We start from the raw sequence: 27,994 nt of genomic DNA, 5'->3' as shown, positions 1-27,994 counted from the left end.
AAAAAAAAAAAAAAAAAAAAAAAAAAAAAAAGATTTCTGTCAGAAGTTAAGAGCAAAAACCAAAGCAAGAGTAGAGGATGTTTAAGAAATGGAGGGTATTGCTCGCTGTGTGTTATGTTCCTTTTTTTTTTTTTTTTTTTTTATCCCAGTTAAGTTATGTGCAAGTATTTTAGTTCCTTCATTGTGTCTTTATCATAGGTTGCACAGGGTGAAATGACCAAAACATGGTGGAAAACGCCACAGAAAAATAGCCAGAAATGGGAGGGGAAAAAACAAAACAAAAACAAACAAACACAGGGAAAGAACAAGCCAGTGGAACAAGGAAGCGATTATCAACCGCTTTGAGAACCGAAAGAGAAAGGTTATGCATCCATTTGTTTTCTATTTACCTGGAGAGAGAAGTTGCAGATGAAAAGTGCTTTAGAAGACGACAAACCTTTTTGGTTGAGCTAATACAGACAGTCATATCTACAGTAGAAACAAGACACAGACAGACCCACACAAAGATGGACTTCCGCTCCCTCCGTCCACAGTCAGACATTTAGTTATTTACATTTTTTTTTTTTTTTTTTAGTAGTGTTCTTCTTCATTACTCTATCCGCGGTGTGTTCCATGACTTATAATGTACACAAAGGGACATGACCTCCTCATGCCACGTCCGTCCTTGTCCTTCCAAACTCTTCCACGGTGGTTATGGGGAGGAGGAAGGGTCGGGTCAGATCAATAATGTTATTGGGCCAGTGATAGAGAAAGAGGGGAATGAAACTGAAGGCAGTTTTCATTCAGTGGTATCATGTCTCTGGGAGCTGGTTGATGTCAGTCAAGTTGGTGTCGTTGAGGATCACTCTGATTCGATCCAAGGAGTCCGCCTGTCGTATTCGCTCCAACTGTACCTGAGGACGTGGACAGACAGCCATCGATGAAGTCAAATGATTTTATTACGAGAACACACACTCACCAACAGAGGTGTATCAGTCTCGTTTTGTCTGATCAGCATTTCAAACTCAGATATATTCAATTCAATACCACATAAATATCAACCATAACTTTGCTTATTGTAATTGTACCTTTTATTAATTTAAATTGAACTTTGATTTATCTTTTAGTTACCAGAATTTTTTGCCTCCCCCCTGCATATTTTATGTTTTTATTTTTATTTGTACGTGTTATTCTAAATGTGTATTTGCAAACAAATTAACAGAAATAAACTAGATATAAGATTTTTAAAAAAACATTTGAAATGTTTGGCATTTTGTACAAAAAAGTCTTGAACAATTAATTATCAGAAGATTAGGTAATAACAACACAGGTAAATATTAGGAAAAACAAGGTCCCACTGAATTCAAACAGTTCAATTCCAAAGCTTTAGCTCGGTTAATGGAAACTGTTTCGTCTCTCACAAACACAGATGTTTGGCAACAGAAATTGTTTTTTTTTTTTCCCCCCAAGAAAACAACAATATCAGAGTTTCCATTCAACCATAAATGAAGCAGAGCGCTGTTTATAAAGTTTAGATAACGTATCTCGCTCTGAACCTCCCAACTCCTTCTTACCTGAAGAGTCTGAGAAAGTTTGACAAAGTCCTTCTGAACCTGTTCACTGACATCCAGCTCTGTCTGCAGCCGCTGAGCTTTGCCTCTCTCGTCAAGGACCTGAGTCTCTAGTGCACTCTGCAGCGAACACACACACACAGACACACACACAGACGAATTCGATTAGAAAGGCTAAATGGAGCCAGTAAATTGCAAGAAAAAAATCTAAAGAACTGGAATAAATATTTCACTGCTTCACTTGTTGAATAATTCAAAATGATGTAGACTGTGCATTAGTGACTGAATCACTGGTTTAGTTCCATCAAAAAGCGGTTTACAAGTGGTTCTGGACTTTTCTGGATATTTCTAAAAGGCTGTAATATTTTTTATTTTTTTTTTTACAACAAATACAGAATGTGAACTCTCTTGCATGGAAAGAACCTCAATGCTCGATATCATCTTTTCATCATTTTAAATCAGCAAATATTACATCCCTCACTCTTATAACGTTAATTAAAACATTTTGTACAATCTACTGTTGTGACAGACGATGAAGTGAGGTTAAAATATTGTGGAAATATGAGCCGTTTGGAGGATTTGATGTTGTATAAGCTGGTAGATCCTGACAAACAGAAAGTAATGCCCTAAGAGCTACTGTAAATAATACTGGGGCATTTGTTGATAAGACATCTGCTCGGCTCTGATATGATTGGCCACGTTAAAGTAAGTTTGGGTAGAGCTTTGTGTGGCACAGGTAAATGCATCGTGAGACAGCGTCAAACTCTGACCTTTGCAGTGGTGAGCTCTTTGAGCTGCTGCTCCAGGCTGATCCTCAGGCCCTGGATGCTCTCCAGTGTCTCAGTCTTCTCTGCGAGACTTCTCTCCAACTACATAGACAAGGTAAAACAGATCAGCACACAGAGGCACTACAAGTAATTCATACCACCAAGAGTTTACAACTTAAAGCCAGCCAGCTATTTACTATATAATGCACTATATGTGTATATTTTCCACCATTTTGTGTCCAGTTTCTGAAATGATCTGTGAAATTTATTCTTTATACTGTGTCTCCCATAGTAACATGAAAAATGTAGTGTCCACAGCACGTACAATAACTTCTGCAAACAATCCCACAAAGTGATAAGTCCCTTTTTTTACGAATGTGAAAATTACAGTTGTGCAACTTTACACCGCTACAGCGATGATAAAAATAACAATGCTACTGAAAAGTGTGTGAAATCTAACTTTGTAGTTTCATCTGTAGTAAGTAGCAGAGTGTGCATAATAAAGGAAATAGTGAAATAGTGAAAAACAGGATAAGGAGCAAGAATCAGGAGCAAGAATCTTTCATTTCATCCTCTTATCAGAGGATGAAATGAAAGGCATGTATATCAACAAAAGCTCATACATCGGTTACATATGTATAATATAGTTTTAAACATGTTTAGTGGCACTCTAACTGAATTGTCTTTCCTCACTGCGGTGTCATACTGCATGATAGCAAAGAGTAAGTACCTTTTCCTTCTCGGCTTTTATTCGCTCCAGCTCCGTCTTCAAACTGGAGAAGGAAGCTGTGGGAAGGAGACATCATTAGAGGATCATACAGTGCTCATCTGAATCTCAAAGCCCACGTATTCCCTCTGGAACGATAATGTGCTACCTTGAAAATTATTTGACAATTTATGAATAATGCAACAAAGCTGCACCTTCAGTGAAGGCGAAGCTGCTTCTGAGACGATGTGCGCGTTTGGCTCGTGTGAAACAGACAGTACGAGGTCTAAACGACAAACTCTAAAAACTAACAGACTGACAGCTTTCAAACCAGTGTTGAACTTAAAGATGAACACTAGCAACCATCAAACGCTAAAACATTAGACGAGAGAACAGGTACCAAGCAGAGAAATACAAACATGGTACATTTTTCATTGTAAATGGAAAAACTATGTTCTTCCTCTGGCCCCAGAAAGAGAAATCTTCCACAATTAAACGTTCCCATTCCTTTTAACCACCAAAAAGCAACTATTTATGGATTACACTAGAGCCGAAACAGTTGATTAATCGATTATTTGGTTGTTATAAATTAATTGGTAGTTTTGATACTCAATATACTGTATGTTCTAGTTGTTTATTCAAGCAGAAATTATAAATCTTTTTAGTCCCAGCTTCTAAAATGTTAAAGTTTTCTAATTCATCAGAGTTTCATATATTAATAATATATAACAAATAATATATAATATATAATAATAATCATTAGTTGCAGCCATAGGTCAAACATTAAGTTAGTGTTACACCAGACAGAACTATTAACCAAAAGTAGAGACGATGTCGACACCAAGTCTCTCACGTACTGGCGAAGGTGACCAGTAAACTAAAGCTCCAAACAAGTGAGTGTAGCTCTTTAGTAAACATCAACACATTCGTAAGGTTTAGGTTCTGAGTGCAAAATACATCAAATCGTACAAACAATACTGTTTTACTAAGCTGCCCATAGAGACGGGTTCTGCTGGCTGAATCTGTTTTGGATGCAGTTACAAGTTGGTGAAACACTCAGATTCGTTAAGCTGAATCCCTTATCGAATCTTTCATTCTCTCTTTTGCCTCTTTGTGACACTACAAGCATCGGCAAAGAACAAAACCCTTGTGATACATACAAGCGCACTTCTGTAGCTGAAACACAGCCCTGCGTTGAGGAGTAAATGTAGAAAAGGAAAGGTGACTCAGGGCAGGGTTAATGAATGTCACAGAGCAGTGACAAAGCAGAATCCCAGAAATTAAAACTGTACATTTTTTTTTTTTTTTAAACAAAGATGTCTTAATTTTCCACCAAACAAACAATCTAAAAGGGATTCAATAAGGGATTGGGAACTGAAAATGCTATTGAACCCCATCCCAGGATGTGACAACAGTGTTACTCATCAGCAGGACACAATCATCCTTGATAAGTGTTGAATCAAGGGCAACTGGACTTGGTTGTAGATACTTAAAGATTTCTCACCCCTCACCCAAGAGAGTCGTTACGACACCACTTATCCCCCACCTACGATGCTGTTCTTTCAACCCTTCTTATGAGATTTAACAACCATTCACACCTGGCCTCAGGTGATTTCAGTGACTAACAACCGTCGTTACAACAACAAACAATGACCCTAGTGATGTGGATGGCCTCGGTAACAGCCCCACAGAGGTTAAATACCTGGAACTCCTCACCAGTCAGTTGCAAATGAAGAAGCCTCTTGGGCTACGTCCAAACTACTACGTTTTCGTTTTAAAACGCCATCTCTTTTTGCTACGTTTTCACCTCTCACCCACATTACTCTGAGTGTTTTGGAAACACTGCTGGCCTCGTTTTAGTTTGTGTTGTTGTCTGGTCGGGCAAAAACAGAGACTTTTGGAAACGATGACGGGGACATCCACAGTCACTCCCTGATTGGGTTTTATCTGCCTCGACTACCGGTGGTGAAAGCAACATGGATAACAAATCACAAGCATTACTGACCTTGTTGTCTTTGCTAGCAGCTGTTGAGGAGTTAAATTCTGCATTTTAACACTGCAGCTGGCTTTACTGATCCTTATTTTGTAGTATTTTTTTGCAACTAATCAACTGCAGAGTAGATAATCTGCCTCCTGTTCACACCGGCTTGTGCATGCCAGTGTACGCGATTGCAGATTTTCAGGTGTGATAGTCTGGACGGAGATCGTTTTGAAATGAAAACGTAGTAGTGTGGATGTAGTCTTCAATGACAGATTAAACATTTCTTAAACAAGTATCTACAAACAAGTCCAGTTGCCCTTGATTTAACTCTTCTTAGATAACCATGACCTGGGTGAGAGAGATTCTTCACAGACATCCTTGATATAATCTGGATTTACAGTGAAACATGTCATGACGACTAATCTGCGGTGTGGGACAACATACAATGAGGTGAATTATCTATTAATGCACATTTTAGCCATTCCAAAACAGTTCAAACATATATGAGGGAAAGCGCTATGTTGAAGACTCACTACAGTTATTAGTCTGACAACTATGCCATTAACACACAAACATAAAAGCAGTTGAAGTGAGCTCGTTCAAGGCGTTCGTCATACCTTCCAAGATGTCTGAATGACAGTGATCAATGGAGAAGAAACAAAAGCAGAAACAGAGTAATGTAAAAACTGTCCAGAAAATTTGTGTGCTGGCAGAATTCAAGAGTTTTGAAAAGTTTGTTTGCTTAAACTTTTACTAAAAATGATTGGTTAGATATTTACCACATAGCTGATCAATGGTTAGTCAATTGCTAAACTCGACAGTTCACGCTGAGTCTCACCTATCTCCTCCTTACAGCCCTCGATCTCCAGCTGCAGAGTGTCCTCCAGGTTTTCCTTCAGACACTGCTCAGCCTGGATCTGCTCCTTCAGAAACAGAATCTCAGCTTTCAGCTTCTCCTCCATGTGATCAGCAGACGTCCGTAACGCCACCATGTCCTCACGCAACCGCACCACCAGGCCTTGGAGCTCCTGAAGAAGAATCAAACTACATTACAGGCATCAATGTGGGGGACCATCATCATCATCATCATCATCATCATCGTATAGATAAGATAAAGAACAAAGCAAAAGAAACTCAATATGGAAGCAGTTCACAGACAGGGCTGTGACTTTCTTCATTTAAACGTTTGGTGAAAACGCATCTGTACGCTGATGACACACACTTCTATATGTATATGCAGAAACAAATTCAAACTAAAATAAAGGTTTGTTACACTATACACAAAGTATTTACCGATACATTATCGAATACAGATCCAAAAGTGTAAGTGAGAATAATGAGAAGCTACACTGTATCTGTTCTCCTTCATATTAGAATGATTTCTGCATGTTGATACAGATATAAATGTTATATGTGCAGCTTATTTAACCACCAACAAGTTGAAAATGTCACTGTTTCTCCACCTCCACTTAAGCACAGGCCCACTCTTTTTTTTATACCATTGCAGCAGCACACTTCAGCAAGAGGCTATGAGTAACACTGTGTGGGAGGAGAAGTGTGTGTTGGAGGGGAACCTCCTAAACAGGGAGAACAGAATAAAGTTGTAAAAATCATAGGATTTTCACCTTGTCATTTGGCTCAAAAATGAGCACTGGTGCCAATAATCACTGAAAATGAGCTGGAGGAGTCACAAAGGCATTACCACTGAGGCAATTAGCCTCTGACCGCGACGCTGCAGAGATTATTTTCTCTATAATTTGGTGTCAGTTTCCCCCACTCTCTATGTGGCATGAATGGGGATAACCACTGCTCATGCTGTAATAGGTTATAAATGGAGAGCAGCGGGTTGTTTAGTGACAGATGGAGCACACCCAGAAGCATGTCCTCTAATGAACCCATATTAAACTGAAGCAATTTGAGCATGGACGTCCATGCTCGACCTTGGGGTCGGTGCCTGTGACAAAATAATCTCAACTCCAGCTCGACCTTTCAATGCTTCCTTTCAGCATTTCTTTACAGCTTTCAATACATTGTGTTCGAGTCGCTGAAGAAGACTGTGAAATGCTGTGCAAAGCAACTAAGTACCGAGCTGAGATTATTTTGTCACATTCACTTGTATCACTGTGAACCTGGATCACCCATGTTTGTTGACCAGTTGTGGAATGTGCATTTACTCAAGTACTGTACTTAAGTACAATTTGTACAACTTTGTACTTCACTTGAGCACCACTTAAACGCTACTTTACACTTCTACTCCACTATGTTTACGTGGCAGATTTAGTTACTATTTACTTTAATTTACCATCAACCTAAACATGAAAATATGATGTAGATTAAACTATCAAATACAATATAAAGTATGTAAAAGAATAAATCTTAGCACAGAATGAGGATTGTTTTGCATCACTTCCATTGAAATCGCCTTAAGAAGGGATCTCTCAGCATGGACAGAGGGAACGATTAAAGAGAACAACAGTGCTTTATGGACATGTCATGTGAATACTGTTTTAAGACATACTTGGAAAAAAAAACATAAAAATTTGCTCTACCCCCGACCAACCACGACAATAAAATGCTACGTACAAATTAATGCTTTACTAATAATGATTGAGTAAGGAAATATATAATAATATGACACTTGTGGGTCATTTTTCTGCATTTATTTATGCTTTAAGTACAGTTTGAGGATAATATTTGTTTACTTTTATTGTTATGTGTACCAGAGGTGAATACTGGCACGTGACCAGATTTGCATTGGAAAGGATATCCACTTAGCTAAGCAAATCCTGGTTTTATTGCACTTTATCATACTTTTATCTTATAATAAGCTTGAAATTCTTATTTTATTGTATTATTTTTGCTTCCTTTTACTACCCAATCAAACCTCAATTTATACATTAACTACATTTAACAAAAGAAGACAAAGATCTCAAATGTTGTAAGAGAAGCTTTACAAAAACAGTCTAAAATTGGCAAAAATTTTCATCTAAATCTGGAACGATCTGATCAAATAATAAGTAAACGAGGTTATGGAGCTGGCCAGAGTTTCAATTCCTGCTTTTTGTACAGTGATACCAGTGACTTCAGTTAAATGCAGGGAAGTTTTGAGGCTCAATAGCAGCCCTACCACTGATGCTAACGCTGCGGTCGAGGTGTGATTGAGGCTCCACATACTTGCACAGTATTGGGCATGTGGAAATCCTCTTGTTGCTGTAGTTCTACGTGCAGCCTGTGTTTTCCCTGCAGGCTCTCGTTGTCTCTCTGTAGTCGGCTTAGTTCGTCTGCCACCTGCTCCCTCGACTTCACGAGCACCGCCTGAAACGAGAGGAAAAAAAAAAAAGAATAAATAAATGAATGAATCACTCCATCTCATCATGTGTCAGTTTGTTTCTCCTTTTTTTTTTTTTTTTTTAACCTCCTGTCGTATGGAACCAGCACCACTTCAAAACAGGGTGAGGAGTGACTCACCAGCCAGTGTCTCATTATTGAGCCACACTTCATCCATTTCTCCCTGTGGAGCTAGTTTTGCTAGGTGCAGCAATATGACTCATTTCGTGACAGTATTAAGACTCATGCCTCTTTATATCAAATCCACATGTAGCAAAAGGAATGTCTCATTGCTCTGGCAAACAAGTTTGTCTGCAAAGATCTTGAAGTCATATGTGCTGATAAAGCTTGCAGCTGCATATCCATTACTCAGAGTGTTTGTCTCACATCTTCCTGTTTTGACTTCTCAATTTGGGCAATAATCTGCCAGGCAAAGTGAGTAATTAGCAATGCACCGCAGTGATGTGCAGTTTACACATTTGTACATTTGTTTTGTGTCTATTGTGGTGGGTGAGCAACTTTTGAGCATATTTAACTTAAATGCAGCCAAGAGCTCCATCGTGTCAGCAAATATTTGTGGTAATGAGAAACAGTGACGTTATGTAATGGTTCCACTTTACGATTTTTTAGGTTTAAACTAGATCTGAAACAATTAGGCAAATAATCAATTAGTAGACCAACAGAAAGTGAATCAATAACATTATATAATCGATATACACTCATTGTCAGTTTATTAGGTACATCCAGCTAAAACGAATGCAGTCTAATAAAACAGTCCTGCAAAAAAAATCATCCTTCTTGAGGAATATAATGTTCTTGTTCATGTTTGTTGAAACTGCTTTAGAGAGGTGTTGACTCAACTCAGATGTAGTCTGTGGTGCTGTTGCACTGTATTGTATCATACAGAGAGGTGCTTATGTTATTCAGCCAACCTCAATAATACAAATGGGACGGACAAACTAGAAGCACGTGTCAGTATAATGCAATATAATTCAACAGTCCCAAAACTTGTAATTTCACAATATAGTACTTTAGACTTATTTTACTACAGTGCATATGCATATACAGGGTGCACATCTGTACATTTCTGTTGTGGCGGATGAGCAACTTTTGGACATATTTAAGTTAATTTTTCTAGTAACAACTCCTCATCATTGTATTAACAAATATTGGGGGCAGGGAGCAACAGTGATGTTACTGCCACAGAGGCATGAGCTGCAATTCAGATGGGCTGCATGTCGGATAACAGAGCGAAAGCCTGTTGTCAAAACAAAATTGATATGCTTATTTGAAGAGCTAAATTCTTGCCGGCACTACCAAAACCCTGTTTGATATTAGACTCTGCGGCATTAGAAGGAACAAGAGAGCCAAACACAGCTGTCAAGAACAGGCAACACGAGGCGAACAGGAGAATATGCTGCTCACCATCTGTTCCTGTGTGTTCCTCTTAGCGTCACCGAAGGCTTGTTGTAGTGTGCTGAGCAGCGTTTCTGACTCCTGGACTCTCTGCATGAGAGCAGACACCTACAAGACAACACAAAGCAAAACATCACTAAGACAAGAGAAAGGCTTCAGGGCATATGCTTGGTCATACACTGTGGTCATCACTGTGGCCCCCACCCAACCTGCTCATATGTGGGTGGTTGTGGTTTTACTGTGTGTCCTTTAAGGTAACAGAGGAACGCAGCCAGCTGGATTTGGAGCACCTGGACCAAGTGCTACTGGAGGATTAAAGCCCCAGCCAGGCTTTGCCCTCGCTCCGTCTCACACCTGGACTCATCCCCGCCAGCGTTTGCATGCTTCTTTCCTGTTTGACTCTTGTTTTGCTTTCACTTTACAACACCCCCACATCCCATCACACTCACACATGTACGTTATGTTGTTGTTTACTTTAGTATAACAAATATCCTAATTTACCGTCATCTTATTGTGTGGATTCATGTATTTGTCATGGCGTAGGAGCCGGGTGATGACACGTCTTAATCCATATACTAGAAATGTTAGTATACAGCTTGTGTGAGCTTGTGCTCTATGACATTAATTTTGTTGGTGAAAACTGTGACTGTGAGAGCTCTTGCACGCTGTGGGTCACACGCCACACACATATGTCCATAATTATTCTGACGTGTGTGAACTGACATGAGGTGTTTTCACACTTTTGAAAAAGTCTGTGCTCAATGTGAAAGTGCAAAAAAATAATGCAGCTTATGATTTGACACTGCAGAGCCAACATATTGCTCTCAGGTGCACTGCAGAGTCCTTGCAGGTTGATATCAGTCCATAAAGCATCATAAAGGATTATTTATTTATTTCATTCCTCATTTCTGCCAGTGAGATTGCTGCTTTATACGGGGTGTCACACTGTGCAGGTTTCAGAAGTAAGACCTAGAAAACACCTTCCTAAGCAGAAACTGGGTTGTATTTTCATGATTCAAAGTGCAGAGTGACAAGTGCATCAAGTATGGCAGCACACTTTTGCTATATTAGCGTTCTGCAGTGCACCCGGGGTGCACATAGCAAAAGTGTGGGATGAGGAGGAATCCATTATCGGTATCGGTATCAGTTTATCAGGGACTATTAAAAATGAGGGCAAATCACATCAGCTCCGCTCATCCCATTTAAGAGCAGCCGTCTAGTAATATTCTCTTACTGCAAAACATCAGCATCAGCATCTATTTTGATAATCGATTAATGGTTTAACTCATCATTTTTTCAAGCAAAAATACCAAAAATGAATTGGTTCCTTCTTTTGAACTGTGAGGGTTTGATACTTTTCTATGTCTTGTGTGGTATTTCACTAAATATCTTTGGGTTTTGAATAGTTGCTCAGAAAAAAACAAGCAATTTGAAGGCATTATTCCACTATTTTATGACATTTTATAGTCCAAAGTTTAAATCGGTCAACTGATAAAAATTATAAGAAGACAAATCAATAATAATTTCCAGCTGCAGGCCAAGCTGTGTTTCTATGCAAGAATAATATCACTACTGCAACACTCACTGCCAAAATCAAGTAACTTCTGTGAGGTGTGGCACAGCTGCATTAAATAACAATTTCTCATAATAATAAGCCTGTTAACCATCAACAAATAATTCTCTAACAAATTATTGTTTCTGGTTAAAACAGTGGGACAATAAAGTAACACAGTTATGAACAGTCATGATTCTGCTCATCATCGCACCCACAGGTCTAATAATAAAATATGTGATGTTTCAGGCTAAAGTTTTGTCAGACATGTTGGAAAGAGGATTATTCATGCAGCTGTTGCCCTGGTAACCTGCTGTTGTTGCGTAAGGAGGGAGGACTGATGGGAATGGATGGTCATGAGTGATGTACAGTAAAGAGGAAGCACAATTTTATATTGTAATGTGATTTTTTCATTAATATTATGATTTTTTTTCCCTGTGAATCCTGTTTTTTACAACTACAAAGGAACATACGTTTGCAGGGTCACTCTGCAATTATTTTGGATCTAGCTGCTCAAGATTAAATAGAGGTAACCAGTGGGTCTCAGATGAGTACTAACACTTTCACAATGCTACAAATCACTGAAATTAGAAACTGCAGCGGAAACACACACCTTTTGCTTTCAGATGGCTGTAAAGGGAGTTAATCAGCTGAAGAGAAGGCCGCCAAACAACGTAAATCTTTACTCTACTGCCATAACTTTAGAGCTGAAACAATAAGTCAACTGACAGAAAATTAATCAGCAACAAATTTCATAAATGATCAATCATTTCAGTTATTTTTCAAGTAAAACCTCTCTGCTCTTAGCATCTTAAATGTGAACATTTTCTGCTTTTCTTTGTCATAACTGACAAAGATATTCATATAACTGAATATCTTTGTGTTTGTGGACTGTCGAACACAATAAGCTATTCAAATGTGACTTTCGCTTTCACTGTCACTTTGACCGTAATGGGATGTTTTCACAATTTTCTGACATTTATTAGACAGAACAATTAATAAAAGAAAAATTTCTGCCGATATCATATATTATATAAATATATATTATAAAATAAATGCTATTTGCATCCCTGCATAACTGGAATAAAACTGTATTCTTTCTGTAAATTAAATACACCAACTGGTTTAAAATTTAATGAGAAACTGACTAGATTAGCAGAGCATACATAAGAAGGATTTTGTGTGAAGTTGGAGAGGCCTATGTGGATTTCCACCAACTGCACTGACAAAAACAGCACAGAGAATGGATGCTCTGTGCAGAATGTAATGTTGAGCTGGTTCAAGTGGGGGCATGGTCGAATGCACTAAACACTGAATCTTGTTACCACCAAATTGCTTTGCACTGCTCTATTACCAGTTAAACTCCCTCTCAGTACACGTCTCCACCCGCTGCAGCAACTTACCGAAATACCAAACCAGCACAGGGGAGAAGCAGAAACTCAGTGAACCTATTCTGGTGCAAAGCTGCACTTAAGGTAATGCACCTGTGCATTGATTTTCCTACACACTCTGAAACAGGAAATCAACACCTTCAGTACTTTCAAAATATTGTTAGATGACTTCTCCTTTCCACTGAGTCAGCACTTGCACTTGCACTAACATAGGCAAACAGCCTTTAAAAGGATAAAGCTGCAGACAGCAGCATAATGAACAATGACCAAGCAGGAACCAGGGTTCATGACACTAAAACTAAGTGTTGAACTAAACAGCCACATGTCAGGGACTATACAGTACATCTATACATGATTATTTGTTAGGCATCAATATCTCTGATGCCAACACACACTCCCAAAAATCTGCTTGGAAATCACAGAAAAAAGGCAGAACCTCCCTCAGAATCATCACGTTTTAAGTTTTTTTTCCACTATCAAAATAATCTGGTGACAGATGTCTGTAGATCCAATGGTGCATTAAAAATAGGAACAGCTAATGACGCATTCAGCTTTTGATGGTTCCAGTTTGCCAAAATGCAAACGAATACAGGCTACAGTACTCAGTTTTCATGGGTCAGACAACACCCATCTTCGAACTAGACAGAGAGACTGTGTGGTATATCCTGCTACAGTAGATGTCTGCAGGACTACATTTTGCCATTATCTCTCTCTCACACACACACACACACACACACACACACAGTGAAAATGATACCAGCAATGACAATCGAGCTGTAACCCACACTGTAGCTCACTAATCCCATGACAATATTTGTACTTCCTGTGTACATCCCCCCCAAAAGCATTGCAACCTAAGCAACAGCAGTTCCACCACTGCAGTCATCTCAATAATGTCAGAGCTGGAGCCCACAGTGTCAGATTTTGACATTGTCAAACATTGCGAGACACAGAATAAACACATTGTGTGGAAAGCAACAGAAAAAATAATAAACCTAATTACCAATTCTTTTCCTGCAATTGTTCTATACTATCAAATCTAAGTTGTCCACACAGCTGCACATCAAGCACTAAACCAGAGATGTGAATCAACATAAGAATTTCATTTTCATTCCTTTGGGGTTATTAATACATTCACTGTGTCCAGACCTTAGCAGCAGTTTCCTCGTTGCCTAATTTGACTGAATCTTCCAAATTCTGTTTCTCAGTCATCGTCCTCTCCAGCTGATCATTGGCCTGACGAAGCATCACCTGCAGTTTCTTCACCTGGAACAGAGTGAAAGAAGGAATCCCGCTAATTAACATTTTTGGTCAAACTTCTGATCAGTTGAAATCATGTGAAGAAGTGAAAGCAAAGGCATAAACCTGATCTCGTGTCTCGGCCTCTTGTCCTTGGATGGCCTGCAGCTGCTTCTCGTAATTGGAGCACATATCGCAACGTCGGCCGAGCTTCCTGCCAGCGTTTTTCACCTGGTGTCAGACGTAAAAAGAAAACCACGTTAACACTTGATGATAACTATTTGATAATGTAACGTATTACACCTACAATAATGAAAAGTTTTCGGTTTAAGATTTCTCTCACACACAGAAAGACCTTTTAAAACAGCTAAATCGCATGTTCATTAACAGAAACTTCATACTTTTCTTAACTTTCCATTTTCTAATCTTTATGTGTAAAATATCATCAATGAATGAAATGAAATATTTCTTCTTCCTCTAGTACTAGGACTGAATTCCAGGAATCCTGGTCTTGTTTCCAAGGAAAAAAGACGCCATTTCCAAACCTCATTAATAGTTCCACTGTCTCTGACAACATAGATACGGTCCAAACATGAACGGCTGAATCTACTTTTACAAACTTCTTCAAATTAATTTTAGAGCTAGGCTGGCAGTTTGCAATTCAGCTGGGTGGCAAAATATTTTTTAGATTACGTCAACGCAGCAGAGCATAAACTCTGTAAATGCAAACTATGCACAGTTTAACAGAGGCTTAATCTAACACGCAGACCTCTACCCCCAAATCAGAGCGGTATATCTGATCTCATTCAATAGGGGAAGCATCAAGTCAAGTGCAATAAAAACAATATGCTCCCGTTTCTCAAACTACAAAATAATGTGCAAAAATAGCTGCATGTGATGGATTTTCCTTCCCTGTTACTGCACACAATAATAAACTCAGACAGTCAGTAAAGATAGAGCGACAGAGCTGCTCAGACATAAAACTGTGAAGAGGAGACGCTGGAAAACAAGAGGATCAAATGATTCTATGAGGTTGGTGCCACCTCAAACATAAGTGTACTTTTAAGAAAAAATGTTGCTTTATTAAATAAATATTACTACAATCGAACAAATCAGAAAATTTGTCCACAATAAATCTCATTTTATGATTAATCATCTGAGGTTCTGTTATTAAAATCAAACTTAATTTATGGCGAGAAACCCAAACAAAACTTTTAACACCTATTTAGTGCTGTATAAATGTGATGTCCTCCCATAACCAGTAAATGCTCTGAGCCACATTTGACCCCAGCAGGGTGTTCGACCTATTAAATGTTTCTGAAAAAGCCTGGAGGATGCACCTCTTGCTGCAGCAGGTTCCACTCGCTGTCGCTGACCAGTCGGTAGCCAGCAGGCGGTAAGTAGGCGGTGTCAGGGGCGTGGGAGATGCTGGACAGCAGCGACGCCGTCTCCTCCTGTTCAGGCGTCATGGCTTTGATGGCCTTCTCCTGGTCTTTAGTCAGCAGGAAGTGGCTCGCTGTCAGCTTGATCGAGCTGATGGACGAAGTTTCACCAAAACTACTGTCAGTCCCGCCGCAGTCGGCCCCCACCAAGGGCCCAAAGTCCGACTCGTCCAGGTGGCTGGCCGACTTGGCCTTGTGGTTTTGGCCGCCGAGGCCCTGCTGGACGGACAGCGAGGAGCCCAGGCTGTCTGTCGACTGAACTCTTCGCAGGTTGTCTTTGTAGGGGTCCATGGGGCCCCCGGCCCCCACGTCAGTGTCTAAGGAGTGCATTGAGCCATGGGCGCTGTGGTTGGTGTGGGGCTGAAAGAGAAAGAGCAAATAAAGTCCTGAGAAGACAAGAAATTATTATCACCATTTCACATTTCACATTCATGTTGAGAATGAGCTTAATGAAAAGCAGAAGGGCTTCCTCTTTTAAAAGCTGAGCAGACACTGTGCTTCTGCATTCAGTAAACAGTACATGTTTTTAAAAGGTAGCCTGTGGAGTTTTTAGCCTGTAGTAGCAGAATCGAGCAGTTGTTCGATGAGCGGATCCTCGCCTTATTTGTACTTGTTCACACAAGAACGAGGACACTCACACACACATGGGTGACAGTACACATTCCTGCCAGTGGTTTCACACACGAGCACATGATCTACAGGTGGTGGTAACGCACCAAGGAACACAACAATGTGGCAACAAAAGCAGAGAAGAGGAAAGCTATTCAACATGGATGGGAAAAAAATGCAGACTGAAGATGTTTTGTGAGGAAGGAAATACACTGAATCACAGTGGTGAATAACACTGAATGTAAATGTAACTTTGGCTTGTTCTTTCTGCACAGTCCAAATGTACAACCTCTGTGCTCACACTGTACAGATCCAGATCAATTAACCAATCACCACATGCTCAAACTGAACATATTTTGTCCAATGACCGTTCCTATATATTTCCATTCAAATAGACATGTCCTCAACGATGCTGACAAAAAGAGAAAGTTCAGTGTTACTTTGTGTAACTCTCCTAAGAACGGAAATAGGAAAAGAAAAGCATGGAACCGCAGATGGCTGGAACATGTCGACTGCGTGTCCTGCGGCACAGTTCAGGTTTATTTCTATGACAGCACAGTCGGAGTCAAGACTACAGGAGGACACAACGTGTAAAATATTACTCTAATATTAAAACCAGCTCACTGCAGTTTATAGCAGCAGTTCTTTAGACAAAAGCCATGTGGGAAACTGGACCGTGGATCTGCTCAAACTGAAGACAGCTGGTCTAAATCTCTGACATGCCAGAAACCCAACTGATCACGATTGTCTGACAGCCAGACTGTCGATCATCCGGGAAATTCATCAGGCATCGTGACCCCCCTCAAACTGGGGCAAAGGGGACCATTGGGCTTAGTCTGTACAGTGTCTGCTCTGCTTAAAGCAACTATCAGTCATAAAATTATGACATCCTTTATACATAAGATTTAAGTCATAAGTCTTGCTAAACACATACTTTATAGGCAACAGGAAACCAGGAACATAATTTGCAATATTTAGTGATAAGATTAAATAGTTGCCTCACTGTGTGCACGGTAAAATTTGACAAATTAAAGTGTAATTGAACATTTTCTTGTCTTAAGATTGCAGCTTAAATTGTATATTGTACTATTGTATATTTAATATTGAAAAACTCTCAAATTGCCTCTCCCATTCAGCTTTTCAATTAAAAGCATATTAGTATAAAATCCCAGCTACTTAAAGATAAAGACAAAATAGCATAAGATTTAAATATCTGAAATTTTAAGGTACAGCTCAAAGTAACACAATTATATATTTCAAATCATCACTGCTCTTCAGTTTATGACTGTTAAAAACACGATACACAAGGACAAAAGTGAAGGTGCCATGTTTCCTGTTTGAAGATTGCTTTACTCAAAGGGAATATAATATGATGCAAGACAATAATAGCCTGCTCTGCTCTCTCTGAGGGACGTATTGAATTACATTATGCTCATACCTCCTCAACGCTCAGCCCGAGGAATAAATCCTCCAAAGGCTCGGTGTTGTCTCCCCCATCGTCCTCGTGCAGCTCTTTCACTTGGCTCAGCCTCTCTTTTTCATCCTCCTCCTTGGATAGAGAGAAAATGTTTCATCAGCCACAAATTCTACTTTCACAAAGAGAATAATGTTCAGTTTTGATTGACACCCTCAGAGAGGTATTAATTTAACTATATTTTTATTATTGAGGAGGATGTAGTTTGCAGTGGTGTTGAACTGGAATATATCATATTTTGGAGTTCATAATGTTTTGGTTCTGAGCACCACACGTCATCCATTACAACCATGGAACATACAGCAAAAACACACAAAAGATCAACGTATTATACTAAACACATACTACAAGTTGTGTTTACTTTTATCAGCCACATGATAATAAAAAATAAAAAGTTCCTATCAAAGACTCGACTACTGCTGGGGTTTGTACCAACATCACCACATGATGCTTTAATTTTGGCTGCTAGTGCTGCAGTTTGGGACTGTGCCGGTCTGTGGACTCGTTCTGATGGAACCTTTCATACCTGCATGCAACATACATCACTCAGCTGTTAATGTTTATCCAGCTGTGGAAATCTGAACCATTTTCCAAATCAGTGAATTCCCTCATCCTGCGCAGACTTCTGAGTCTCCTCATGGTCGCTCACTCTTACGTTTCCAACACTGAGCATGTGTTTTCTTTCCCCTACACGTGTCCGCTATGTAACCCTATTCCTGTAGAAGATACATTTATTGAAAATTACTTATTGGTTTATCGTCATTATTGTGGGGATTTCTTTCTTAATTGGAGATAGAAAATAAAAGATCATAACGCTTAGTTGGAAAAAAAAAAAAATCAACGACATTTTATAGTTTCTCCAGAGCAGACACCTTCTCACTCCAAAACACAGTGAACTAGAGTGGTGTTACATTGTTGTGTGTACCTGGTCTTTCTTCTTCATCTCCTCCACCTGGCGGAGCTGTTCAGATGACAGCACGCTCTCTATCCTCTGCATGTCCCTCATGAGGAGGCGCTGAGACTCCAGGAACTGGTCGTTGGCTCTCTGCCACGTGTGTTTCAGCTGATTGTGCTGCTGCCGCTCCAACTCGAGCTTGTGACAGACTGGGGCGAGAGAGAGCAAAGGTTGAGGCTGTGGTTTACCGTAGTGTAGTAAAGCTATGTGCCAGAAACAGTAACACATCACCGCATGTAAATATGTCTACAGTTGAAGTGGTCTACTTCAATAATGTAAATAACTCTGGGGAGCTGCTGTTAAAGTTCAAACGATTTATATTTATGGAAAAATGAATTAAAAAGGAAATGTTTGGCAGATTATAAACATGTCAAATTTACAAGATGCCCCATACCATATCACATTAAGGCAGATAACACAGAGCGGAGAGTGGAGCTCTTCACAAACTGCTCTTCTGACATCTCTCCCCCCCCCCACCCTGCCACTCTCATAAAAAAACATAAAGTACCATCATGGAGCTCTTTCCGTAGTTTCTCTGCATCTTCCTGCAGGACAGATTTCTGGGTGTTCAACACGGCCACATACATCTCCAGGTCTGTACGACACGACTTCTCCGCCTCAAGCACATGATTGAGCTCTTTGACCTGTAAAAGAAAACCGGAGACACGCAACGCTGATGAGTTTTCTTTCACCTTATAACTCGGGGGCAGTAGAAGAAGTTGTAATCACAACACTGGACATTAACATTCATTCAGACTCGTGTTCAGTTGCCAGATTGAGGGATTTTCTGCCCAGTTACGAGACTTTTTATTTGACTGGGAGGGTTAATACTGTAAGAAAACCATAAAACTCTTACAAGTGATACAGAAATGTAATAAGTGTTTTAACTTTTTACTGACAGTAAATATTTAATCACCCTGGCAATGTTCAAACACAATCCACTGTTGTACCAATCTTTAACATGTGTACGTCACAAGCTACAGAGAGCCTGAAACTTTTTATAACCAACATTATGACCTTTAAAAAGGCAAGAAAACCTATTAATGACCTTTGTAAATTAAAGTTAAGACTTCTTAATAACTTCTATTTCTTTTTTAAGGAAACAGAATAAAAAGCTTTTTAAGACCTGCACATGCCCTGCTTTCAGAAAATGATGAAGCTGATTAAAAATGAAGCAGCCAGAAATATTTTATACTAATGCCTCTTAGTTTTACATAAGATTGTTTTTCTTTTGTAGAAGGTACTTTCTGAATGTCTTTCCATAATCATGACATAGCATAAAAAAACCTTTACTCCTGCAGTCTGTATGTGCAATGTAATAATGAAGTGGCATAGAAGATTTGAAGTGAAAGAAAGGCTTTCTAATATACTATAATAATATAATGAACCATTCAATTTACTTGAAAAGAGCAGCTGTCGTGCCTGGTCAATATCACAGCCAGTTAAACATCTTAAGCATTAAGTTTCCACACTGAATCATTGATCTAGTGCAGACTGACCTTAGACGCCTCCAGTTCCTTCACCCGGTCCTCAGCTGTAGTCAGTTTGGCTTTCAGGGCTGCGATCTCCTGCTCCATGGGCATCACCACTGAGCGCAGCTTCTCTGCATCCTCCTGGGCCTTTAAAGGGTTTTCACACACCCTCATTACACATGTATACATGTCTATAGATACACAGATTACTATTCTTTTATGTGCCTTTTTCTCATTTTACAGTTTCAACAACATAATATAACATTCTTACAGAGACTGAGACTGAATTATAGTCAGATAACACTCAAATAAAGGGAGATTTGTGCTGGTATGATTCAGTCTGTATATGAAAATAATTCAGTTTCATATCACAGGGTGCTGGGGGTATACCTGCGCATCAATTCAGCAAGGTGAGAAGGTAAAGGTATAACTATGCAGGATTTTCCTGAAAAACAATGTATGGACTCGTACAAAATGACAAATCCTGCATAGTAGACAAGACTTTCAGGGGATCTCTTTAAAGACAAAATCTTAAATCTCAATCCTTGTCAATATAATAATCATTTAGTTATCTCTTGGATTCTGTCAAAATCCTTTTGACATTTTGCACCTATACATCAAAATATATCCTGTAAAACATAAAAAATATCTTTGATGACTTATCTTGAACTGTACAATCATTTTAAGGCTAAGGCTTTAATTATTTTCGCAATTATTCCATTGATAATTTGGTCAATAAAATGTCCGAAAATAGTGATACGTGCTCGTTATAATTTCTGGCAGCTCAAGGTATTCATATAGTTTGTTTTATTTAATTCAACCAATCAAACTCATAGATGTTTAGTTCACTGTCATATATGACAAAAAACATCACATCCTCACATGTGAGAAGCTGAAATCAGGGAATTATGTAGCTGATTCATTTTCTGTTGAATGACTAATCAATTTAGTCAGTGCAGCTCCAATCTATCCTTCCGTCATATAAATCATCTTAGTCAGAAAAGCTTTGTTTACATTTCCAAAGAGCATGATTTCAATCCGATTTATTCATCTCTCCATCGACCTCCACGTCCTGATCTAACATCACAGGTGAGGGAGGTGCAGGAGGGGGGCCAACAGTCCTTTACAGCTCATTGCTTTATATATTCGCTTTATATTCACTAAGCTATGCAAACTTTTGAACGAACCAATCAAATCTGAAAGATCTGAGTTAAATCCGTCTTGTATTCAATCTGAAATCTGAAATATGTCACGTTACAGACGATAAAGACACTCAACTGCTGTTTCTCTGGGACTATGAGAGTAAAAGAGTCTGGTGGCTCTTCACATCTCCAGCTCAGTTCGGCTGGAAAATGTTTATTGCTTTCAATTCTATGAGAAATCTAAATCCATTTTATACTTATTGTTGGCCATTAAAATTGTTATTAAAATTAGTATAATGTGAGTATCAGCCATCTGCAGCCAAAATCTTAAAAGCTACAAAATGAATTTTGGCATCAACCTGTAAAATTCAATATTGGTCAACACCTAGGAAGGGGTCCAGCTGGCTCAAGTATCATCTGGCAGATTGTGAGTTGTTCTCTGGCGTTCATCTTGTTTTTTTTTTTTTTGCTGGGGGAAATTCGAGGGGAGACGCTAGACACTTGAGACTCCATATCAGCACAAAATATCAGCTTCACAACAAAAAGCTCCACCAAACCGTAGAAAATTAATTTGCCAGAGTACAGTAGTGAAGAATACTGTTACAGCTTCATGTAAAAAAACAAACAAAAACACACACACGGCAGACAAGATACAAGTATGTTCCTGAAGTCAGACGTAAAATAAAACAAGGCCTACTTTTTTCATTTCGTCCTCCAGGTTTTCCTCCTCCTGGCCCTCAGTGAGGCGGCGTCTCAGGTCACCGACTTCCCTCTCCATTGCCTCGCGGTACTGGTTCCACTGGACTCGCTCCTGCTCCAGGCGCTGGCGGAACTGAACCTCATACTCGCACACTGTTTCTGTGGGATGACGGAGAGGAAGCATATGATAAAACAAAGAACATATAATATACATATAACAAATCGTTGAGGCTACGTTTCACTGCAGACGTCTATACCTGAATATTACTCACTTACAGTGTATACAATTCAATATGCAAGATGAATAAATGTGTATAAGTTTCACCAACTATTTAAACTAACTATTATTAATCTGTCAAATACTTTGTTGATTAATCCATTAATTATCAGAAAATGCTTAAAATCTCCAAGATGATTTCTTTAAAATGCTTGTTTTATGCAAAAAACAATTTGAAACATATTCAGTTAATTTTCTTACTGATATCCTATAAAAGAAGGAAATCTTTACATTTAAAAGCTGGATCCATCATATTTTTGCCATTTATTCCACGTGGAATTATTTGATTAGTTAATTATCAAAATTGCATCTGATTATATTTCATCAAGTTTCAAATGAACAAGATCCAAAAAAAAAATGTTGCACTCATTTCAGACACAAGTATCATCTCGTTTTTTGATGAAGGCACATACAGACTGTGCTAATACAAGTTCACTGCATGTCACATTGTGCAAGATAGGTCTAATAATCTGGTCTAATCTAATCTAATAAATTAATCTTGGTTTGAATGTGCGTCAGATCACAGTATCTACTTTAATCCATGTCAGATGGTACGATGAACGTCTGGTGGATCGTAGCGCTACGGAGTAAATGCGAAAGACAGAAACAGATGCAAGCAGAGATGTCACTGTCTAAACAGCGTGTGTTTGGTTGCAGACGCTCAAACTCAACCACCGTGGAATTCTAATAATCTACAACCAGTATTTCTGTCATTGTTCATTTTCATCGTGGACGGACTAAAATGCCAAAGTGGAGAGGAGACTTGGCAGGCAATGACACTGATCCTGACAGTGTTTGTTAAAAAGGCTTTTTAACAGAAGACATTTTGACACTTCACAGTAGGAGAAGCACAGCTGTAAGTGATAACATTATGGCTGACATTCAAGTAGCCGCTTTGGTTTCAGGGATGTGGTACGGTGCATGCTGGTTCACTGTCACACTAGCCTAGCCTCTGTCTAAATTTAGCGCAAATTTGAACCAAATTTCCAGAGAATCTGTAAAAGAAAATGCAAATTAAAGAACTAGGACTTTGGCATGTCAAGATAAACAGCAGTCCAGTCCAGTTAACTATTTTCTTTTTATCAATTTTTTTCCAGTGAAATCTTTTTATTAATTTCAACATTTTTTTTTCCCACTCAGGTTTTTAATGCACAGACACACAGTTTAAACACCTGCCAAAGTAAACAAAACCTCCTCTGTGGTGGTTCCTGCTACAGTAAGTTTCTCCAGGACCACATTTTGCCACGATGACACACAAACACAAACACACACACACTGAAAACACACTGCATAAAAGCTGTCACATGGAAATGCACTTAGTGTCATGTCTTGCTGGCCTGAATCGAACGCAGCCATCGTTGTTGTTGTTGTTGTTGTTAACTATAGCAAGTAAATATGTCTTCAGTGACGCATGTCTGTGTCTCACTCTCCATTACTTCCTCCACTCAGCCACTTCTCTGCTCTCTTCATGTCACATCAAATAAAACGAACTAGAGTGATCATAATACTCTGCCCTTCTCTCTGCTTCCTTCACTCACCCAAATACAGACCAGTTCTTCTTGTCCATGTGAATCAAGCAACGTTACATTACGTTACAGTATGTTATTATGTTATGTTGTTATATTTTGTTACATTACAGTATGTTATGTTATGTTCAGGATGTTATGTTGTTATGTTATGTCATGTTGTTATGCTGTGTTACGCTACGCTATGCTACGTTACGTTGCGCTACATTACGTTACGAGCAAACAGCATTTGCCAGGAATGGATGGAAACAGTCAGTTCACTGCTGCAAAATTAGCCTCGTCTGGCTCTAGACAACTTCATTAACAATGCAATCAGAGCACTCATATGTTTATAGTAAATTGTTGCTATTTTGTATAACTTAATAATGGTCTTTGCTATATGATACTGTAGAATTAGGAACAGACGTTTTCACTGAACAGCACATTTAAGAGCCGCTGGTTTTACCTTTCATGATGGCCTGCAGCGAGGCCACCTCCTCCTGCCACTGGCTGCGGACCTGGTCGATGGCTTCCTGCTTGGTGTTTTCCGACACGGTGGCTACCGCTTTGATGGTCTCTATCTCGGCCCGGGCCTGAGCCAGCTCAGTCTGGACAGAGCTCAGCTCAGACTGGGCGCCCTCCAGAGCCATGGTCTGCCTCTTCAACTCCTCTGGAGAGGGACAAGACGGATCAGAGATGAAATGAATGATGGAGGGGAAGCAAATGTGCAAGAAGAGAAAGAAAAGGAAGCAGGCGAAAGAGCATACACACAGAAGCTCAGCATTGGAAGGGACAGATCAAGAAAAAGCCACACAATGCTGCTTAGGTTTAGACGTGCATTATGATCATTTCAGATAGAGACTTCCATCTTTACCAAGCCCATATTGCCTATCTGAGCGCTGCAGTTAATGATTCATAGAGCGAAGGAATCTACAGTATGTAAAATTACAGCTTGTATGATTATGGGATCCATACCTTCCCTCGTCAGGTAGAGCTCTTTGAACTTGGCTCGTTTCTGGTTGAACTCGGCCTCCAGCTGCTGCTTGAGTTTAATGAACTCGGCCCTCTCCTGCTCCAGAGCTGCCACTCGCTGCTGGAGCACCTCTGGATGATCAAGAAAAAAAACAAATCAATAACACAGCACAGAAATTAACTAATTGTATGTTGAAAGTACAACAATGAATTTTAGCAAATTTTCAAGTCGAACTATTAAAACACTTTTGGACAAAACAAGACATTCGAAATCTACTGTTTTGCTTTGCAATGGACATAGTTACACATTTAAAAAAAAACAAAAGAAACAGGTGTAAAGTTGGTGTCAGCAAAACTTGTTGCCCAGTGAAGAAAAATACGATACAATAAGGGGAAATAAATGACAGATATAAATAAATAAATATACAATGGGGTAAAACAAAAAAAAAAGTATGTATCATTGTTTCATTCCATGCATCATTTTTTCTCAATGTAAAAGCTGACAGAAGAGCTAGTCATATGATATCATTTGTAATAACAATGCATAACAGAGTACTTGTCAGTCTTTCCTAAGAAATACTAAAGATTTGGGTGGAAATCTAAATTCCACCAGGCATAAAGAAGAATATCTATTTATTTTTATTTCTTTTTCCTATTTTCCTATCATTCCTGAGCTTAAACTGATGCACTCAAGTCTTCCAAACTGGCTTCAAGTCACAGGTTTTTCCTAAATCTAAGCAAAGACATCCAAAAACATGCATGGAAACATTTACAAGCACGAGCAGCAGGCCAATTCAGCACAACACTACCATGATCATGTGACAGCTCAACAGACTCTAAAGCACAAATTCCACCATCACATAAGCTCAACACATATTCAAATGTTTTCCAGATGAATTTTAGCATCCAGTATGTTAAGCTCTTCTGCACTTCCACAACTTTATGGTATTGTAATAGTTTCAAAATAATAGCAAACAAGATAATTTGTCATGATGTCTGTTTTGGCCTAAAGAATACTCAGTTTTTCAGTTTAGGAACGCACAAACATCACATGAATTACTATGTAAACAAAGCTGGTAATTAATCAATAAAGTGTCAACACTAGTTCACCTAAGATGCAAAAATGGATGAAGCACAATCTCAATCCTCTTTCAAATGTGGCAACATTTTGGGTCAATATGCTGAATCTTATTGACAATGGACAAACCAAATAAGAGAAGCCTAGATAAGATATAGATCAACACATATCATCAGCGTCAGTGCAGACACTTCCACTGTTTCTTTTGCTGATTGACAGTTGATCAAGATTTGACTTTACTTCTAAACACTAGTTTTATGTGCAATACAACTGCAAACTATGCTGATATTTTCTGCAGTATCATCTGGAAAGAGGAAACATAGTGCAAGTTTTTTTTCTGCAGCATCATTTCAAAACTCTTAAACCTTTATAGATCATTTAGAGCCGGGAACTAACACCGTTCTATTAATTAATCTGCAGAATTTTTTATTTGTTGGGTCTACAAAATATTATGCATAAAAAGCATTTTATTTGTTTAGTTAAATATTAGAAAGTGGGTTGCCTCCTGGGTTTACTCTGGCTTCCTCCCACAGTTCAAAGACACGCACGTTAGGTTAATTGGCGACTCCTAATTGCCATTCCCAAGGTGCCGTCATCAACTTGCTTGTTTTCCCAAAACAGCACTTCAAACCCTAAAAACATTCAATTTGATTTAGAATTACATAATCAGCAAATCTGTGAAACTGAGAAGCTGGAAGAAGAAAATATTTTGCATTTTTTCTGGATAAATGACTTTAACGGGTATCAGCACAGTTTTAGATGTATTTTTTGGCAATTGACTGATGGACTAATCATTAAATTTATAAACTGAATAACCAAACACATCCTCACAATGTGCATTACACTCTACTATTACAACAAGCTCCAGTTCCAAATATTGATCTGAATGGCCAAAAATCCAATACCCTTTCATTCAAGTTCCTTCTATCTCCAGAGTTGTCGAGGTAAGCGATTACAAAATAAGTCAAGGGTCGGATGCTTTAGGTTTGTCAAAGTTTATGTGATGATAAAACTCTGTGATGAATCAGTCATAAGATTGACACTCAGATGATCTAAAGGAGAAACTGTACATGACATAAAATGTTTAACAACCCCAGATACTAACAAATGAAGAATGTCTGTCACAGCAGGTTGAAAATGTGATTTCTACTATTAAAAGTATGCATGAAAAGTCACCATTAAAATCACATAATCTCATAATTCTTCTGTGTTTCCATAGCAGTGAAATTGCAGGATGAAAATAGGACTTTAGTCCCACAGATGCATGTGCAAAGATCTTTACTGCTGCAGCAGTGTCTGTAAATCTAGATCTAGATAGCAGAGACCAAAATTAGACCTATAAACAAAATATGGCTGCAACTAACGATTATTTTCCTTATCGATTAATCTGCACATCATTTTTTCAAATAACTTTTTGATCATTTTCTCTTAAAAATAGTTAAAATGCCCATTGTACTCTCTTAAGTCCCAAGCTGACATCTTCAGGCATCTTGTTTTGCAGGGTCATCAGTCCAAAATCCAAAGATATTCTATTCACTGTCATGTTTGACACAGAAAGGCTTCAAATCCTTATATTTGAGAGGTTGCACCCATCTAGAGTTTTTGCATTTTTTGCTTCAAAATTATTATAAACGATTATACTAAAAATCTAAATATTAATTCTTATACATAGACATCCTATAATTATACTTAATGCATAATTGCCCACCAAAAAATCCATACACGATTATATTAGTTATATTTATGGGTACCAGCTGAGAAGTGTAATCTGGTTCTTGTTATCTCCCATAAGATTAAATCTGCAGTCACTCACAGCTACTCCCTGCAGGACCCCAGGATGGTCCCCGGACCGCTGTTTGAGAACCAGAGGGAAAGACCTCCTGCCGGATCAACCTCCTGTACTATGGTCCAGCCCCTGAGTGAGTGTGCAGGTCACACACACAACACATAGTAATGGGCTGATAAGACCCATATGACCCGTGTTAAAGTCTGACCAGGCTGGGCCAGGCGAACAGAGGCCAGAGCCGACCTTTAGTTCAAATTAGTCTAGACTAGCCTCAGCTACGAGCTAACCTGCTAAGTGGTGCGAATGGTAAACAGAAAACAACGTTAGCGTAGTCATATGAGTATGAAATAATTCGGCAACATAAAGCTTTCGTAACAAATTAGCGTGGTGTTAAATGCTCAATATGAGCCAGTGACAGCCAGTGACACGTCGCCCTGATGATGCTAACTAGCTAATGTTGTCAAGGATGCAGAGGCCGCTGCCTTCGGTGCTCCCAGCCCTCAACACCCCCTCCACAAAACTCCACAGACACAAGAAATTTACCGTCATGTTGGGACGACAGAGGGGATCCCGAGGCCTGCTCGGCCATGGTTTCCTGAGGGGGGGCTTGAAGCAATTACCAGGGCAGTGGGATAAGAAGCTAGGAGTGTCCAA

At 39.1% G+C, this 27,994-nt stretch overlaps 1 protein-coding gene across 2 annotated transcripts; it reads right to left on the bottom strand.

Annotated features, from left to right (window-relative positions):
* Positions 1-5: 5 nt before the first annotated feature.
* rabep1 (rabaptin, RAB GTPase binding effector protein 1) lies at positions 6-27,994 on the bottom strand. 2 transcript variants are annotated; one of them, XM_022738745.1, is made up of 19 exons: positions 27,884-27,994; positions 24,480-24,608; positions 23,971-24,174; positions 21,721-21,881; positions 19,909-20,028; positions 18,918-19,053; positions 18,380-18,558; positions 17,419-17,529; positions 15,270-15,731; positions 14,056-14,160; positions 13,840-13,956; positions 9,757-9,855; positions 8,179-8,319; positions 5,843-6,032; positions 5,622-5,633; positions 3,048-3,103; positions 2,321-2,419; positions 1,554-1,670; positions 6-893 (listed from the first exon to the last, which is right to left on the bottom strand). In XM_022738745.1, the coding sequence occupies exons 1-19, from the start codon at positions 27,927-27,929 to the stop codon at positions 792-794; spliced, it is 2,586 nt and encodes an 861-aa protein (XP_022594466.1). In that variant the 5' UTR covers positions 27,930-27,994; the 3' UTR covers positions 6-791. The 2 variants fall into 2 exon arrangements, with proteins under 2 accessions (XP_022594466.1, XP_022594467.1); XM_022738746.1 differs by lacking the exon at positions 5,622-5,633.

The sequence above is a fragment of the Seriola dumerili genome, unplaced genomic scaffold, assembly GCF_002260705.1.
Source record: "Seriola dumerili isolate Sdu_G_001 unplaced genomic scaffold, Sdu_1.0 BDQW01000040.1, whole genome shotgun sequence".
Classification (NCBI taxonomy): domain Eukaryota; kingdom Metazoa; phylum Chordata; class Actinopteri; order Carangiformes; family Carangidae; genus Seriola; species Seriola dumerili.
The sequence above is the reverse complement of the archived record's forward strand: the minus strand, read 5'-3'. Positions and strand labels throughout refer to the sequence as shown.